This window comes from Sinohyriopsis cumingii, chromosome 3, assembly GCF_028554795.1.
Source record: "Sinohyriopsis cumingii isolate HCF-2022 chromosome 3, ASM2855479v2, whole genome shotgun sequence".
Lineage (NCBI taxonomy): Eukaryota > Metazoa > Mollusca > Bivalvia > Unionida > Unionidae > Sinohyriopsis > Sinohyriopsis cumingii.
In genome coordinates, this window is record NC_142963.1 from 98,813,108 (window position 1) to 98,831,767 (window position 18,660).

The 18,660-nt window shown below is 34.0% G+C and overlaps 1 protein-coding gene across 7 annotated transcripts in view; it reads right to left on the minus strand.

Annotated features, from left to right (window-relative positions):
* Positions 1-1,033: 1,033 nt before the first annotated feature.
* LOC149803373 (Golgi-specific brefeldin A-resistance guanine nucleotide exchange factor 1-like) overlaps positions 1,034-18,660 on the minus strand; it is a 167,294-nt gene continuing 149,667 nt past the window's right edge. For 3 of the 7 annotated variants that reach the window (XM_089953086.1, XM_089953085.1, XM_089953084.1), the window contains 2 exons: positions 14,513-14,737; positions 1,034-7,183 (listed from right to left, as the gene is read on the minus strand). In XM_089953086.1, coding sequence (XP_089809212.1) covers positions 7,035-7,183; positions 14,513-14,737 — 374 coding nt within the window. In that variant the 3' untranslated portion in view covers positions 1,034-7,034. Of the gene's footprint in view, positions 7,184-14,483; positions 16,909-18,660 lie in introns of those variants that run through there. The other 4 variants (XM_089953087.1, XR_016420209.1, XM_089953088.1 and 1 more) reach the window with 4 other exon arrangements.

The following is an 18,660-nucleotide window of genomic DNA, read 5'->3' on the forward strand; positions in this document are numbered from 1 at the left end:
CAATAATTCATTTCGCATGCCAATTTCTCCGTTCGCAAGAAACGCTAATAAGCAACAGCGTTGAAAGCGATTGCTTTTGACCTTTAATAATCAAATAAACTGAAGTTTGCATTTTAACAATCAAATAAACATAAGTTTGCACTAAGGTTGAGGTAAATAAAACTAAATAGTTGGAAAATTTTAGAAAAAATGTAGTTTAAATAATTCCATTCAGCATTTACATTTACGTAATGAATCATTTTTGTATAATGAATGTCCTTGAAGCCAAAAATAACCGTTATTTCAATCAGAGTCAAAACGATTAAAGAATGAATGTATTACAATATCTCGATTATAACAAACACGATATTTATATTCAAGTTATTAATTTCAAAGGTACACAAAAACAAGAATATTTTTATGATTCCGCTTTGCATAAAACTCTTCCATTTTCCTCCATTTTGTTTGATTTCTACCCCCACCCCCCAACACACCATTGCCAGGTTAAGACCAACCGCCTTCAAAAAGTTGCCGAACATTGTGGAACACTACCGAACCACCCCTCCGCGTACCGGCACCAGAAATACTCAACATTTCCATCACAACGCACCGGCACATAGATCTTCCATCTTGACACACTTCTGGAAGAACATAATTTGATACTGCCATGATTTAGTTTCAACTGAGTTTTGGCTGAATCCCGTTGGGAAATATTCACTGAAGGGCAGACAATTCTAAAGCTGCCAAGCAACTGAACATGCACTTTTCCAGCGCAAGAGCACCACACAAAAATATAAACGCAAAATGACATTTAAGGATGATCAGACTGCGAAAAGCTTGTAGAGATGGTGTCCATGGATACAATGAAATACTGTTCACTAATAATTAACTTTGTTGGACAGCGCAGTAGTATTGGGAGCTTTCTTAATACCACTTGGATAGTGTTGTTGAAGAACTAAATACATGTCTCATGATGGCCATCTCATTAGTTTTTCTGTTTTGTGTATCGAGTCTAAAGGTCAACGAATGTGGAACAAATGCAAATCATACCAGATCCCTTTAACTGCCTTTATTTTTGCATTTACATTCAAATAAATATTTTAAGTTCAACAAGTTTCAAATGTACAACAATAATACAGAGATTTGTAAAAAATAGATTTTAAAATATTTTTCACAATGTTACTTGAATTGTCTTGGTCTAACATAAATGCAATTCAAAATAAAATGTAAGATATGTTTAAAGTGAAGAATTTAATATTTGAAATGAAGTAAATAAAAAACACTGTACAATGTTAATGAACTGTCATTTAAAAGAAATTATCATACTTAATTTCCATTTAGAAACACATGTGGAAGTAATCAAATAGCATCAACTATATGTAACATTATACCTAATATACAAGCTCCAAATAATATCCTATCTTCATACATGTAAGAACATTTTTCAGTTCCAGTTAATCCTGGCCCTGTATTTGTGTGAGGAAATAAATTTCTCAAGAAAGTCATGCTTGATTCATGTGTGTGATCTGCCAGACGTTTAAATTAGATCGGTCATCTGATAGCCTTGTAGTAATAAGAACATTGTGAAGCAAATTCTAATTCATGTTGTATTTAACATACACCTGCCATCATGGTTACAATTCTTTCCAACACAAAAGAAATTAAGTTTGATTGGATATTTCTTAAGAAGAAAATTAAAATGTCTCAGAGCAAATCAGCCCAAGTTTAATTACAAAGTTTTAAATACTGCAGGTACAAACTATACCCCCACCCAACCCAAAAAAGAAGCTTTGGACAACACTAGAAAAAGCGGTCATAAAAACAATTAAACTGCTGGAAATCACATATATTTATGACAGTAAAAAGCCATGTTTAAGACATTTATCAACTGACAAATGTAAGTGAAAATTCCTAAATTTATTTTCTTACAATATTTAAATTATTATTCTTACAAACAACTGCATGCACAACATTGTTAGATGAGGTACATGAATGTGGCAGTATCCATGTATCATTTCACATGACGTCATTATACTTATCCTAACACTGACTATTGTAGATCAAGAGTGCACAACCCCCAGAAAAGGACCAAGTCAAACCAATATACCGATCAGCACCTTTACTAAGGAAATTTTAATCTGCACCTGAAAATTTCCAAGTTTATTTTTTCACACTTCTGTGCAAGAACAGCGATCATATATTTTTCTATTATCTGGCATTAACATTTGTAGCATCCCTTGGCTGTGATGCAACCCTCGCCATTTTGAGCTCATGTCTTAATGGCAACCTTAAGATTCAGCAAATGCTTCTACAAGAGACTGACCCAAAATTTATAAAGTAAATACTGTGTTACAGAAAATGTCCACATAGTTAATTTTGCAACTTTCATAGTTGAGTTGAACCTTACTAAATGTATCATTTAGAAAATTACAGAAATAAAGCTATTCAAGACATAACAATGCCAAAATCGCAACTGGTAAAAGAAGCAGAATGATGTTAAAATTTTACAACATACAAACATTCAAACATAGGGTCTATGTTTTATATTCAGAGGAAAGATCTGAGACTATCAACAGTAAAATCTTGGAGAACCAAAACACCATATGTCTGTATTGTCAATAGTTATTTACAACATACCATATTTTTTATCATTATTTATGGCCACCAACTCTTGTTCATCTAGCTTGAACCATTTCAAAATTGGAAAAAAGGTTTTGCTTACAGATACATGTAAATGTGTAATTATGTCTTATCATAGTTGACTGTATTAAAAAACCTAACACTGTAAGCATGTATTAATCATTAATCCACATAGTTTTTATTAAAGTTTTGAATATTTACTTTTGCAAGTGATGCCATTCCAGTTTACCAACTTCATTCAAGCACTGCAATCCTGCATGAAACTTACAAATTTGTCATTTATACACCCAAAGATTAGAAGGAGAATTATGTGAGGAAAAGATTTTACTAATTTCCACATCTTGCACTATGAGAAACTTGTAAATAGAGGATGCAAACTACTTGTTTGACTGCAATAAATATATGGCAAAAAAAAAACTGAATAGTGTTCTAATGATTTAGTTTTCAGCTTAAGCAGACGAGATAAGAAACTTTAGTATATCAGAGTACAAACTTTAGGCATATAATATCTTAACCCATCTCAGACTTAACTTTTAAAATTCTTGTTGGCTGAGCAAATCACATGGTAACCAGGTATGAGACCATGCCTGGTTAGTAACCACCCACACCAGGTTAGTTATGGTTACCTCCCTTGTCCGAATATCAAAGACAGTAAAAATGGCAGCTGTCCAACACTAGTTTGTTGACCATTTGGTGGATGAAACAGATGCGAAATGACAAAAATTTGACTTTGAAGAGATTATAAGAACTAGCAAACTGGCTTCAAATTTGCAGTCAGAGTATTTAAAGAGAATAACATCATGAAACAACAAGCACGTGTATGTGGATCTGCAAAAAAAGTTGATGGTATCAGTTTCAAAGTTAAAAAATATTAGATATTCACTTTAATTGCCCCATGCATCTTAGTCCATCCATCAGCCAAAAATATGACATCTGATATCTGACTTTTACTGATGCAAAATGAAAACTTTGAGGATTGTAATGCAGAAATCAAACATTTGGGAGATGGCAGCCTTGATCACAATCCAATTATAAACGAAGCTGACAGAAATAAGCTCCTTTTCTCTGTACATTTTAAGAATGACATAACTTGTATATTGTTTAATAAATTGCAAAGATGGAAGATTCAACTTATGCACATGTGCCAATGAAAATATGCATATTATATTTAAGAGAACATTTGAAGTGTGCATGGACCTCAAAAACTAGCTTAAAATATGTGAATAAAACAATCAATAACTATAAAAGAAATCCCAATGAAAATGACCCTGAATCATGTTGGGGCATTATTCTGGAATTCCCACTGACTCTGTTCTCTTGTCTCTTTAGATCATATTAGCAAACTTCACCCCAACAATTCAAGTCTGTAGCAATGGCCAAAGGGGTCTAACAATGAAAGAGATGCTATATTGCACTGTAAATCTTGAGTCATGAATTAATGTCCCAACTGACTGAAAACTATCATACAGTTATACTAATTCTTCAATCAGGGCAACCACAGCTACTATACTATCAAAAGGCATGTTCAACTTGGCATAAGTTATGTCCATGACTTGCTACAAGTCTGTATTATTTCTAACAGTAATCAACACATGTGAACAAAAAATTTCTGACTGGATAAATGATGAGAAGAAATAAAGTATCAAAAGAAAATGTTTCATTCCAATCTGGTATATTTTGTTCAGCTCTGACTCATCACAATGTCAATACAGGCATCCCAAATTATAATATGATTGTTAAAATTTCTGACAGTCATGACAGAGCACCTGCTTGTGTAGACTTGAATAAATTATATGGTAAATTTTGATGCTCCACAAATTTAAAAAAAATACAAATTCAAACATCATGCAAATTACATTCACATGCCTCTAATAAGTGGAAATGCCATTAGAACATTCAATTTCAATATCAATATAGACTTAGCATGAATTTCAAACTGCTAATGGGAAAAACTCTTGAACACAAGCATGTCACCTACTTTTAGCTGTTTTTATTAGTGAAAGAGGGAGATTTTCAAGGTGAATTTTGAACTACATGATAGACACCTTATATTACCATATCTGACAAAATGCTTGTTAACAAATCACTTGTTAATTTATTCTGACATAAAATATCAAATGACTTATTATTCTGTGAACATATTTCAGGGTTCTCAATTTGAAAATATACACATGTAAATACTGCTGTTATTATCAGCTGCACACATTTTAATAATCTTTTAACAATTAGGCATCGTTAGGGTAAATAAGTTGCACAGTACCTTAGTGGCATGGCATGGGATTATACTGGATGAAATAGGACCATATCTGATATAATCCTACCGATCTGGCCTCAACTTCACTGAAGTTAGGTATGACCTAGAAATGACCAACCTGCTGTCTTAAGTCAAGGCCTGATTTGAGGCTTGTGTTGGTGAAATAAAGCGCTGATTTATCAATTTTTAGTAAGACTTAAATATCAGTCATCAAAGTGATATGTAACATTTAAAACCCAAGTTTCCACTGAATACAGCAAATGATTGAGAATGTTAATGGTTTCCACAAATGTAAACACAAAGTATCTACCTTGGCAACAAAACTGCTGCCCAAAATATGGTACCCTTCTCTTGTTCCTAAGTGAGATAAAAAAGCGAGTGCAAACATCTACTCTCAACTTTTATTTGACGTACAATATTAACAGTTTTCAAGCGCAAACAAAGACACATTTTAAGAAGACCACAAATGCAAGACAGACAAATTAGCTCAGCTAGATTCATATTTATACCTTTCTATAAAGTTGTGAATGAAGGAAAAGTTTATCTGGATAAATATGCAACAGTTTTACAGTGAATGATTCAACAAAAATCTATCCTAATCATACTATTAAGAAAGGAACAACTGATAAAAATAATGTCAAGTATTTTCTTTTATTTGCTTACAACAGAAAACGGAAAGCTTCATTTCTACAAGAATTTTCTCCAGAATGTTTCACTTAAGAGTGATATATTTTTGATTCCTATAAAAAATGTTTTATGAAGCCACAGCTTAACAAACATGACCAGGTAGTTTGACCTTTCAACAATCATTACACAGAAGCAGGAATAACAAGACTTCTGTGAGCAACACAATTATATGCCATATTTAGCCCTCCTCCCAGTCAGTGACCTTTACCTTTAATCTTCTGACCTCCAAACTGTCAGGTGTCTTCTGTAGCCTTTAGGCAAACAATTGATAAAGTTGGGTCCCAGTCTGTGATATAAAACTAATGTTATTGCAAAGCAACCATTTATCTTCCAGTCACAGTGACCTCATCCTTTGACTCAAAAGTAATTCCTTACCTCAAGCGCCAGCCATCCACAGAGATTGGAAATTGTATATCATGGAGAACTCAAGTTATTGTGCTGAAACAACTTTTCTTCTTTCAGTCAGGTGACCTGGACCATTCAGCTTTTCAGTCTGAAATCAATTGGTCCTTCCTTACCACAAGTACACTACAAATGCTGATAACTGCAGAGGGTGGACAAATCAAGATAATCTCTTCTATCAATCACAATGACCTTTTTATCTAATAATGATAGGGTTCTTCCTTACCCAAAGTGCAAACTATCCAAACATTTTGGTAACTGCAGACTGGGGGAAAATGTAGTTATTGTGTAGAAACCAATGTAACCTTGACCGCTGAGCTTTTGGCTTTAAAATCAACAGGATTTTCGTAACTGTAGACAGAGGACAAATGGATGGACAGAGATAATGTCAGAACATCATATGCTCGGTAAACTTATGAATGTTAATAAATAGATGGAAAATACAATAGATGTGAAAATATAAAATGTTACTGTTGACATCTGCAAGCCCTCACCCAATATGCGTAGACACATATTTGGAAAAGCGGGGTTCACTTGCCAGATGGGAAACTGCTCTCAACTACATTAAATCTCATACATCAGGGTGAAAAAGTTAAAATATAATGGACTAGATATACAGGTAGAAATAGGATTACAACTGCAGCTAGGACAAATGGTAGATGGTTATTTATTTTACAATGATGGCTGGAGATAACTCAATTACTGAAAGACTTGCATTATCTTAATGAAGGTGAAAAGGTTTATACATCAAAGACAGACTGGATATACAGGAAAAAACAAGACTAATTATGCTGATGGTTGTTCATATATCAAGGACTGGATATGCAGGCAAAACTTGAGGGTACACAGGAACTTGTTTCTTGTCTTCTGAGGGTGTCAAAAGCTGGCTTGCAGTTTTTATATGCATAATTGTGCAATTAGTTCTTGAAGGGACAGAAATATTTCTAGACTGACATTGGTGGCTTAAGCTGATTCCCTGCTTTGAGTAGAAATCTTACACATTTAGGGTTGATAGGCTGAAGAGGTCTCCCTGGTATTTAGAAATGCATACATGTATTCAGGTCTGAATATATTATATATCATGAACAGGGTATACAGGCAGAAATGAAGCTGGTGTGGCTAGGGAGACAGGCATCTGTAGCTGACTCCCTACTGCTATCGAGGGCACTGGTTGTGGACCCTGGCTGCTTGACGGCTGGGTGCTTTGGACATCAATGGGTCCTTAAATGGAGATATAGAATATTTTGGAGTAATACAAGTTTAAATGTATACTACAAACAGCAAAAAACAACTCTCTTTCTGTCAAGCCTGCTGCTAAAAACAATAAAAATTCTAGGGTGTGACTGGATGTTTGTAAAGACACAGTTTTCCCAAAGTTGCCACTATGTGGAGCTTCCATCAAGGCAGGCTTGACAAACTGATGGAACACAAAACAAATCATGTCCTGTGTGTTTTTTCTGTGACTACATACATGGGAATAAAGTATAAAGATCGAGTTTGAAATAATGTAGAATAAACAATATAATGTAGAATAAACAATAAAAATATGTATGTACAATGCTGTCAGGCGTTTCTGCAAACCTAAGGCTTCCATCTCCAATACTGAAGCAAAATGCTTACTGACTTCGACCGATTGACAAAAATAAAAAGCTGCAATGTTTACCATTTGAAAATAGGCATTTGTCACCAGAATATTCTGTTCAAAATCATATTAATTTTTGGCACACGGGATACCACCCACGTGTTTTCATGACTCGTAATATGTCGGCCTATTCTGTGCACAGCTTTGAAAAGTTGTAATGTTTATCCATCGGGCTATAGAAATGAAATACATTACTTACGACAGTTTCTGTCAGCAGTTCAGTCGAGTAATTAGGTCAGGTTTATAGCTAGTTTTACGAAATTCAATATAACAATGCCAATAAATGGCAAGAGATATTAAGCAAAATAAACCGATCTTGTAATAAAATTAGTAAAGTTTCAACATTTAAAAAAAAAAAAAGCTATTATGTGGAAGAGAAACAACAATGAATAGGATGTAATGTGTTTACAACATCTGTTTATGGGGAAGAATTACTAAAGAATTTAATAACAGACTATACTCGGAATTTCTTAAGAATGCTGTTCTAGCGGCAAGTAGACACACAGGGTAGCAGATGATTTTGTATGTGGGGTTCAACTTGCAAAATTGGAAAGTTGGATTAAGATGTAGAATCTTTTAAGGCATACATTTCCATCTTCTATATAATGTATTTATTTGTACAATTTTAAAAGATACATAATAAATAGAATTTTCTGGGTTAAAGGTTTAAGAAGGTCATAGAGTAGGTCTTCATGTTGACATTTAGAAATCACATTTTCATATAATTTCTAGTCAAAATGTGGGATATTTTTATACACTTTATGTATATCACTTTTCTTAATTAAAGTATGATCATTCTTTCTTGATACAAAATGGATTTTTTACCCAAAATAGCACATGATCCAATGTTTACAGACATGACGCATTGTTGCACAATATTACCGAATGCACAGAATTGGCTGACATGGTATAGCCACTATTTTCCTATAAGGCAAACAAAATATTTGAAGAACTGGCTTCAAAATTATGATTATCAATACATGTACTGTAGCTGTACTAAATCCTTTCCATTAAATACACTTAATAGTTTTATTTTTGGTCATGCATATTTCAAGTGTAATTGCCTTAAATTACTGGCAACTGTGCTGCTGCATCGAAAGGCATGGTCACATGCAATCAAACTGAATTAACAACACAAGAGGCTCATGTGAACCTGAGATCACCCACCTGGCTGACATCTGCTTAATAACTACATGCAAAAGCAGATGGCACAGAAAATGAAAAATTAGGATACTGCTTTAGTAGAAATTTATCACAATGCTTTTGTTTGCATATATCAACATTGTTTGTCAAATACTTGAAGGCCTTTATGCCTGGATGCTATCAAATTTTGATAAATTTCTGTTGAGGTTTTTCAAATTAGGTTGTTTAAATGTTTTCTTTTTCAGCATGTGCAGCTGTATTTGACGGTGGAGCAAAATTAGTATAATTTGGAAGAAGAAGCTAGTTTTCTTTCAGTAAAAGATGGTCAAATTTTGTTGAGCAATTTTTGCTAAATGATTTTCTATTTTTAGCAACAACAGCCATATTTGATGGTGGATCAGCATCATTTGTAAAAATCTCAAAAGTCCTTTACACCTTTACTTCCTCCAAAATTGGCCCAATTCTGACAAGTACTTTATTTAAAGAAGCCAATCAAAGTTTGTCTATTTTGCCAATATCTGGCTTTGGACTGAGATCACTGGTCTAAATCTTAAAGGCTTTCATGCCAAAAATGTTTTCTGTGTAATTGTGGATATAATTGTGGATAAGAATTGTTTATAAAAAATGAAACCCCTTCATGCCAAGATGCTCTCAGCCAGATTTGGTTGAAACCTGTCCAGCAGTTTTTTTTGGGTGTTCTAAAAATACCCAACGCTGATTGACAACATAATACGCATGCAGAACAAGCTATACTTAGTGTAGGTCTATACTATTATCTCACTTCAGAACTGGCCAAATTCTATTGAGCATTATTTTCGTTTTATAAGACAATAATCAATTTTTTCCACATATTCTTATCAAATATGGTCATATTTAATAGCAAATCCACCTTTCTTTTTTTAAATTAAAATTCTGTCATGTCTAGATGCTCTCTACTAAAATTAAGAAGACATTTAAAATTTCCAATGTTGACAGCTGACAGATGATGCACGAAGAACATATTCCAGATGCAGGCCCTACTGCAAGCCCACTTGACTTTAGAGCCAAGAAAACTAACAGTTACTGTATGTATGAGATGGAAAATCAGATTTTGGATGTGTTCCATTGTTAAACAAACTAGCTCTAAAAAGAAAAAGAACTGCTCCGTCATGCTGTCATCAAGCAATGAAAATAAAATCAATATCATTTTTTAGAATAACTCACGACATTGCCTACCATACCTTAAACCATTTTTTTATCATGGACCCTACTCAGTGGTATGTACTTCACTGCCTCAATGTCCAGATCTGAAATGCTTTAAGTTCAAGTTGTTATAGACCATGCAACAAATAATTTTACCATCAATGCATCTTATTTTCAGCATCTGACTGTAGTCAGAATTGATTTCCACTGAATTTTCTTCTATTTTCTTGTTATTTTTTGGTTTATCGTCTCCAAAATTCATTCTAATTTTGCATTTATCACTGAAGTTCATTGTTTTTGTTGTTGTTTGAGCACAAAAAAACATCCATTTCTTAATAAGAATTTTCTGTATCTGAGAGTGTTAATGGGTCTAGTGTTGATGGATCTAGTTCTAACAAGAGTGTGCTTTGATAAAACTGGAAATGCATTAAATAAAATGACAGCAATGAAATTATGCTACATAAAAGTATAACCACACATGTAATAATAGTAAATATGCAGCTGAAGTGTACCTGTCAGGTAATGTTATTTCTTTTTTAATTTTGTTTAAATATATATTGGAGATACAATCATTGATGACGATGTCATTTCATCAATGGTGGTTGTTTATGTCTTCCTCAGCAAGATGAATGTCACGGGGTGAAAACTGTTTTGTCTGTGTAAAGAACCTGATCCTGAACTATCATGCAAAAGGGCTTTTGACTACGAAAATATAGCAGCAACCTAAAAATAACTCATATTTAAATCAATTCATGAACTGCATTTGTGTTTCTTTAAATTTTCGTTCATCACTCATTGTTATTTGTACTTTTCATCTGGTCTATATTTTCTTCAAAATTAAATCTGTGGATTGGGGAAAGTGACGCATAATTTGCAAAGATGAAATGTTGTTCATTAGGTCTTTCAATGTGGTTTGAAGCAACACAAAATCCGTGAAAAATGATACTCCATGCACACCAAGAAAATTCACTAGACTGAAAATTTGGTGTAACAAGTAGAAATTGATGGGGACTATTTTTATCACTTCATTTTATAACTGATAAATAAGTCAAAGTTAAGTATAATATGAAGTTAAGACTGCTGTTAATCAGTCATGGGAAGACCATCCTTCCGTCAAATTCTTTTATTGTATGACCCAGTCAAAACAATACCATCTTTGTTCATTACAGAAGTCTATGTGAATTGGAGTATTACCAGTATACCAGTTTACCATGGTATTTTTTGTATGATGGTATGTACCATGGTACTTTTTCACTGTACCAGTACATCGGTAGTTTATGTCAATAAAAAATGCAAGGAAATTCCTGATGAATCTTGTTTCAACTTAAATGATATTAACAGTGTTTTTATTATTCACAACAAAATACATTTTTAAAAATTATCTTTTTTTTAACAAAACGGTTGTATTTGTCATAAACTAATAGTGACACAATTATATTTATCCTTAATAACATGTTTGACACCTGTCACATATGCCAATATGGATGCCAAATGATCGTGAAACAGATTACGGTGAAATCCAACTTTCTAAAAAAACTCTCTTCCAGCAAACACACAACATGTTTTATTTCTTTACTATAATTGTATGTACTAAATGTGTTGAGTATATGTATTCCTTTGTAAGCCTGAATCATTCTACAATTTTCAGGAGTGCACTTATTTTCTGTCTGAACTATATGTCATTTCTCAAGTCCTTTAAATATCTTCTTGTTTGTGGAGTAAACATATTTAATGTTTACTGGTCCTCGCTAATCAAGTGAAATGAACATTACCTCAGTTACCCATTGACTTAACAATGTAATTAGTATGCCTCATTTCCTAGATCAAAAATGTGCTTTATATATAACAACATTTATAATGTACTTATATAGGACATGTCTTTCAGTGTCTTAGCAAGTGAATTTTGTTACCTGCATTGTGCATTGTGGCACTGTGATATTTTTACTCAATAGCATAAACAGACTGTAATGGGGGGGGGGATATTTTGTGCATATTTCTCATTGCTAGTCATAAAATTATAATGAAATTATCCTGTATCATATATAATTTAGCCAGGTCAATTTATTCCGTAATTCCAATGTTTTGCCATGCACGCACTGCTAATACATACTAATCCACCATTTGCATTCTTTTGGTCAGTGAGCACTATGCAGTCTGATTGGCTAACGGTCATGTGATCTTTTTCTATTAATAGCACCATGTATGTGAACTGTGGAGTGTCACAGTTATGTTGTCCAGTGTTTGGAGCAGATGAAGTAAAGCAATGTGTGACACTGTACTAATGTCATCTATTCTATAATGTCTCAAGCTATGTTAGATAAATGCAGTCAAGTTGCAATGTTTAGTCCCTGATATGCTTGCTTGACATTACAGTGAATACAGAATTTATTTATTATTCATGAGGTGATGTCTGCTACTGTATTAGTTGATACAATTTCACCTTCAGTGAATTATCACCATAATTAACTTATTTAAATGAAGGCAAGAGATCGTGATGGTTAGATAATTCTAGGAAACATAGTGTTCCTTCAGGAATTGACATACAAGTATATTACTTCAGTAGTGTTAAATTGCTACTTTACCACCTCTTGTCACCTTCACTGGAAGGTGAACTCGCACTGCACATTCACTTTACAATATTTATCACCTTCAGTACCTTAAGGTTAACACTTCATCTTCACTTAATTCATCTTAAGCAATTCATGTCTTATACTTCCACAAATTTTATTCTAAATGATATAAATCATTTCAAATATAATCTTTAATACACTCAGAGTGGTGGAGAAGGTGAATTATCTTTGAAACTCCATTGCACAGTCCCCCTTGGCAGCAGAACACTGTCTCCTGTGATTATCTGGTTTATATAAGTCTAGTGTTAAATCATATATATATATATATATATATATATATATATATATATATATATATATATATATATATATAAGTAATTGTATCCACATTCAGTACTTGCATGTTCATCTATTCTTGTACTTAAGGGAATTCACAAATACTTTTGACATTTATTATATATGCTCTTGTACTATTCTTTTTAATCGTAAGCCAGACAGAAGTACCCAAAAGTCTTGTAGCCTGGATTCAGCATTACAAAATGTCTTGCCCAGGTGTTGGCATCCTTCTCCAAGTTTCCTTGCCTATTACATCAATAGTGTGGCAGGAAAACTGTAGGCTTCAGTGTCAATACTTCATATTTGTACCAATAGTCTCTCTAATGTCAGCACTGTCTTTCACATAATCTGCTACAGTGTAAGCTTAATCATCCCACATCGTTTCAACCGCATCTTATACACCATTAAGCACATACACAGCAAATTCATCTACTGTAAGGTACTGGACATTTACTTATGGGGGGGGGGGCTGAGATTTTCCTTCGACCTAAAATATTTTCTTTTCTCTCATGATAATATTTTTCCTAATAACATCACATAAATAATATGGTATTATTTTGCCATATCAGAGCAAGATATTTTTTCCAATTACTGACCGATTGAATTAAACCAAAAAAATATCATGCTCCAGACCCAGAACATTGAATTGTTGGTCTCTAATTGTGGTATACCATGGTACATATTGTGGTACACTGAAAAATACTGCAGTAGACTGCAGTACAACATTGTTTGCAGTATCCAGCTCTAATGTGAATCATACGGGTCAACTTTTAATAGCAAAACATACGATTGTACCATTAAAATATATGATCATTGTAAGTCATGACACCATCTGCATTTGAAACAGCTGCACAGTACTGAGTATTTCTTTGGGATTAAGTGAACCTACACAAAGGAAATATATAGCATTCATTGTACTATACAATGAGATTTTTATTTCTTCTTTTTGTTTGAAGATTTTTGTAGATACGTAATTTTTGTTTCAATTGAGGTAATAATCCAACAATTTACCCATGCAAAAAATAATTGATAATACAGAGAGCATTAATTATCCCCTCAAAAGAATTTCTGATTCATCATTTAGGCTCTGTATCAGTTATCAGTGGGAAGCTGCTGAAACTCAGTTGCTAGAGCACTGGACCTGTAATTCAAGAGTTGTGGGTTCAACACCCACACAAGCTAGTCCTGGTCAGCTGTCTCAGTATGTCCATGGGAAAGGCATCCAACTTCCATTAGGCTGGCATGATACAGCCAATAATGTGGTCAAAATGCTGTTAAAACCAATAAAAGCAACACAGAATCAGTTATCAGCCATTATTATGTGGATATAGCATAGCTAGCTAACAAGGATAAAGGGGTTATGGGTGGGATGGGTATTGGAGTAGGTGATAGGCGAATACTATTGACCATTAGAGACATTTTGTTGAATTATGAGTTTTCCTTTGTTAAAGAAAATGGAAAAAAAATAGCATGCTGGAGGAGTAAGGAGAAACAAATATCTAATATAGCAAAGCCAAAGGCAGAGTAGGGGGCTGATGCAGACAAATGGACTGAGAGATATCAAAGAAGCAATTACATGTAATCCATACTTACAACTGCAGATTTACCAAGCTTGAAGCATGCAGTCATAAATGTCATCTGTACTTACTTGAGATGCAACGAATGAAATTGTAGTACCTTTCATGATATCAGGACTTAGTAACAAGGGCACTAAGGAGGATTTTGTGCTAACTGTCATGGTGCTATTGGACCCACCAGTCCCTGTTCCTTCATGACTTTGGAGAGGGGGACGCAGGAAGTAAGATGAAGCCATGGGGAGCTCTTGCTCTCTACTCCCCTGGCCTATAGTGGTGCTAATGCCAGTTGTTACATCAACATCAGACACCTGTGATGCCATTGTATCTGTAGATAAGTATAAAACCATACTACATGGAGTTTTATATTATTATTAATAAAGTTATTCACAGCAGTTCTGAACTAGTTGCTTGGTATTATTTGGGTCTTTTTGTAAGGACTTCTTTTCTGTTTGAATACTCAATGATTTTTGTTTTAGAAATTCAATAGGATTACTTTAAAATGGCATTTTTTTATAAATCATGTTTCTTCAAAAATACTTAACAATTAGAGAAATATACAAAAATTTTGTCTTTCCCAACAAAATAATAATAATAATAATAATATTAATAATAATAATAATACCATGACTGCTCCTACTACAACTTTAGTTGGTGACTCATTTATACACTACTTCCTGTGAGGCCCTCTTAAGAAGAAATATAAAGGTACATATTACCAAAGTTAATAGTATTACTATTTAGTTTAATATGTATTCAGTATCATAAATATTAGATTATATTATAATCACTCAGTAACACATACTCATACATAATCTTTTCTGAAGATTTTACATGCAGTTCAAGCTTATTCCACATAATTCATATCAGAATATTGCAAGTTGTTAATTTGCTCTGTTCCTTGTTTCATGGGATGAAGGTCTCTATGTGATGCTGATTTCGACTTGTAAAATGCTGAATACAGCCTGAATAAATTCTGTAGGTATTCTGGTGCAGTTCCATGTAGACATTTATGTTTAAGAACTGCCCTGTGAAAATTAATCCATTCAGATATTATAAGCTTATATATAGTCCATATCATATAAACCATAAACAGCATTTATCTGAAGAAACTCTTCCAAGATACCATAATTATTATCTCCCTTACCCACCACAAGGTGGCTACCTGTAAATCGGATGTTCAGTTTCAGTCTGAGGGAAACACCAACAGTGATACTAGAATTTGCACTAAGGTTTACAGCCTCATAATAAAGTGACTGGGTAAGTATTCTCAGGAGAAACAAAGTTTATGATAAAAAAATTCTCTTCTTCATCAAATACATTACCTAATCATATTAATATGAGAAGCTTTGGTAACTGGAGGAGACAATGCATGAAGATGGAACCTCTGCCCATTATTTTTCACAGGAAGTATGACTGTTGTACCTATGCAAAGGATGAAAACCATTCCCCTATCACTATGCAGTAGATCTGAGGGACACAACAGTCTTGATGTCTACACAAAGGTAATGTGAAATTGGGTGGCAGTTAATTGCCAAAGAAAAGCTACAGTCAGATCCAGTGAAAGCTGTAAATTCAATGTGAAATGTGGAGGCTGAACTATCATTAATGGGGTTTGGAGACCATCTGGGCAGTTGCTATCACGGGTTGGCAACCTATTTTACATAGTCTGCCACATTTTCTGGATTAATTGCAAAATGAATGAGCCTGTGGCACCAGTAAGAGAGTAACACTGTTGAAATTGAGATTTTTGGCTCCCCTTTGTGCGCCACACAAAACCTCTTGTAGGTTGCTGACCCCTGTGCTAGCAGTCCCACTCAATTCAGGTATCTTCTCTGTGATGCTAGCTCACAAAGGAAGAGGCTTGAGAAAGTCGACTACAAATACCAGCTGACAACCTAGTGATGTCTCACATAGAAATGCTACATTCAGATGTGATGCTCACAGAGATGACTCATATCACATTAGCAGAAATTTTCATAAGGCACTTTGTTACGTGTCCAAGTATGCTGAGAGGATGGCCCACTAGAGACAAAATAATAGGGTTTGCCAAGGATCATGCTTTCCTGCTTTTACAAAGAAAGAATCATCACTGGGCCATTCCTGTGCTTTCTGTACATTTCAATAATTACCTGAGAGCATGGACCAGTTCTTGCAGAGTTGCTTCTCTCAAAGGATTGATCAAGGAGAATGAGAAAATAGTATTTTTATTTATATACAGACAGCAACCTGTTTATATATATGAATCCCGTTAGCATCATTAGAAAAAATAAACTGAAAAGTCATGCATTTCACTTATCTGGCAGGCTGAAGATGGTGCTATCAAAAACACGCACTGTATGATAGTAGCTTCAATGATGTTCTAGACAATGGCTTAAACATGTTGAGGTTGAGCCGTGTCAGAACCCAGGAGTGGTTCCATCTGGGCAACAAGGTGAATAACTAGGGCCAATTTTGATTTTTCCTCACTCTGAGATATCACAGGCATCACTCAGTGATCTGCAGCAATTCATGCAAGGAATGTTTGGTATTATATAAAAACTTATGTTTATTAAAGTGGACAATATATCCAAACAGGAACAAATTTTTTAAGTAATGAAATTCTGCCCATAACATTCAAACCAGACACAAAGCTACCATATTTTCCGGCGTATAAGTCGATACTTTTTGACTTGAAAGTTCGGTCTTCGTTTTATACTCCGAATCGACTTATATATGGATTGTGTCATTGAAATTGCATTGACTTATATATGGATTACAGTATCCGGTATGCTATTGACATTGCTCTATAATCGGCATAATCGAAAACAGGTCACATAGAAGTACAAATTCATGTTAAATTACTATATCAATAAATTGTCATAAACTAATATGACTGCGTTTATATTTGTAAGTTTTGTCATTATTTATTTTGCATTCTGCGCGTTTTTTCTTATTTCTCAAACATAAAATAAAAGAAAACAATTTACCATACCGGTAAAAACTTCACCGGGCCGCATAGCACACTTACAGTCTATACACTATAGTGTACTGTACTACTTCAAAGCATATTGTTTGTTCCTAAAAAAAAAGATATGAAATAACTGGTCCATTAATATTTGATTTTCTGGTATAATGTTGGACACACGTGAGCAATTACCGGCATAGCTTTTTAATTGATCCAATTGATTCTACAAAGGGATGTAATCCATATTAACTCGAGCGTTCTATGATTATTTATAAAATAATGTAGATCATGCATTCTACTGAATCCCCCGAATCATATGTTTCTAATTGTATTTGACAAAGTTTCTCAAATAAATTAGGTTTAAACTACACTAAAATCAGATATTCAGATGGACTACCAGTACTCATAGATCATCAGTGATCCATGATTTTTAGTTTCGCAATTCAGTTTAAAGCAAATTGTAATGTCAACACTTCACCTATATTCGTTCTTAACCAGCTGACGATTCGGTGTCTCTCTTTGATTATAATGGTTGTTGATAAATTGGTCTTTGGTTTCCAACAACAATCAAAGCCAGTTGCTGCAATTGTTTAGACCTTGATATTGGCTTTAGCTACCGATACTAGTTACCATATTGCCAGTACCCCATTGTTCTTTATCATTAATCCGCATCAATTACGCTACCCGTTTTTAATATCAATGGGATTAAGTACAACAGGAAATGATGCCCACTCCTTTCTCTAGATGTAAATAATGAATTTAGCCATGGGCATTGTTTTCATTGCTATAGTACGGGCACATTTTAGTGAGTTCGGTATATTTTGATCAATCTTTTCATAGCATGCACAGCCACGTGGCTCTTGTTGCAATGGATATCATAATTAAAACAAATATGGTTTAAACTAAAATAAAATCAGATATATTGTGAGCGCGCGTGTGCTTGTGTGTGTGCACACGAGAGAGAGAGAGTGAGAGATGAAAAAAATTGTCCGTGTACAAGATCGTTCTTTTATTCAGGGCGGTTTTTATTTGTAGCTTTTGCAAAGAGAAAAAAAGACGGCATTTTGAGTTACCTGACGATTGTGATAATCCTCATGTATTATGAGCCTACTATATTCCATTATCAATAAACACCTCTAAATCAACAATTCATTCTTGTTTTAATTACGATGTACATTGTCACAACAACCACATGGCTATGCAGTGTTATTTACACGGTAATTAAACATGCTTAGCGCTTTGGCTATAATTGAAACCAGATTGAGGGCAAGAATCGACAGAATAGGTCAAATCAGCGAGGCTGC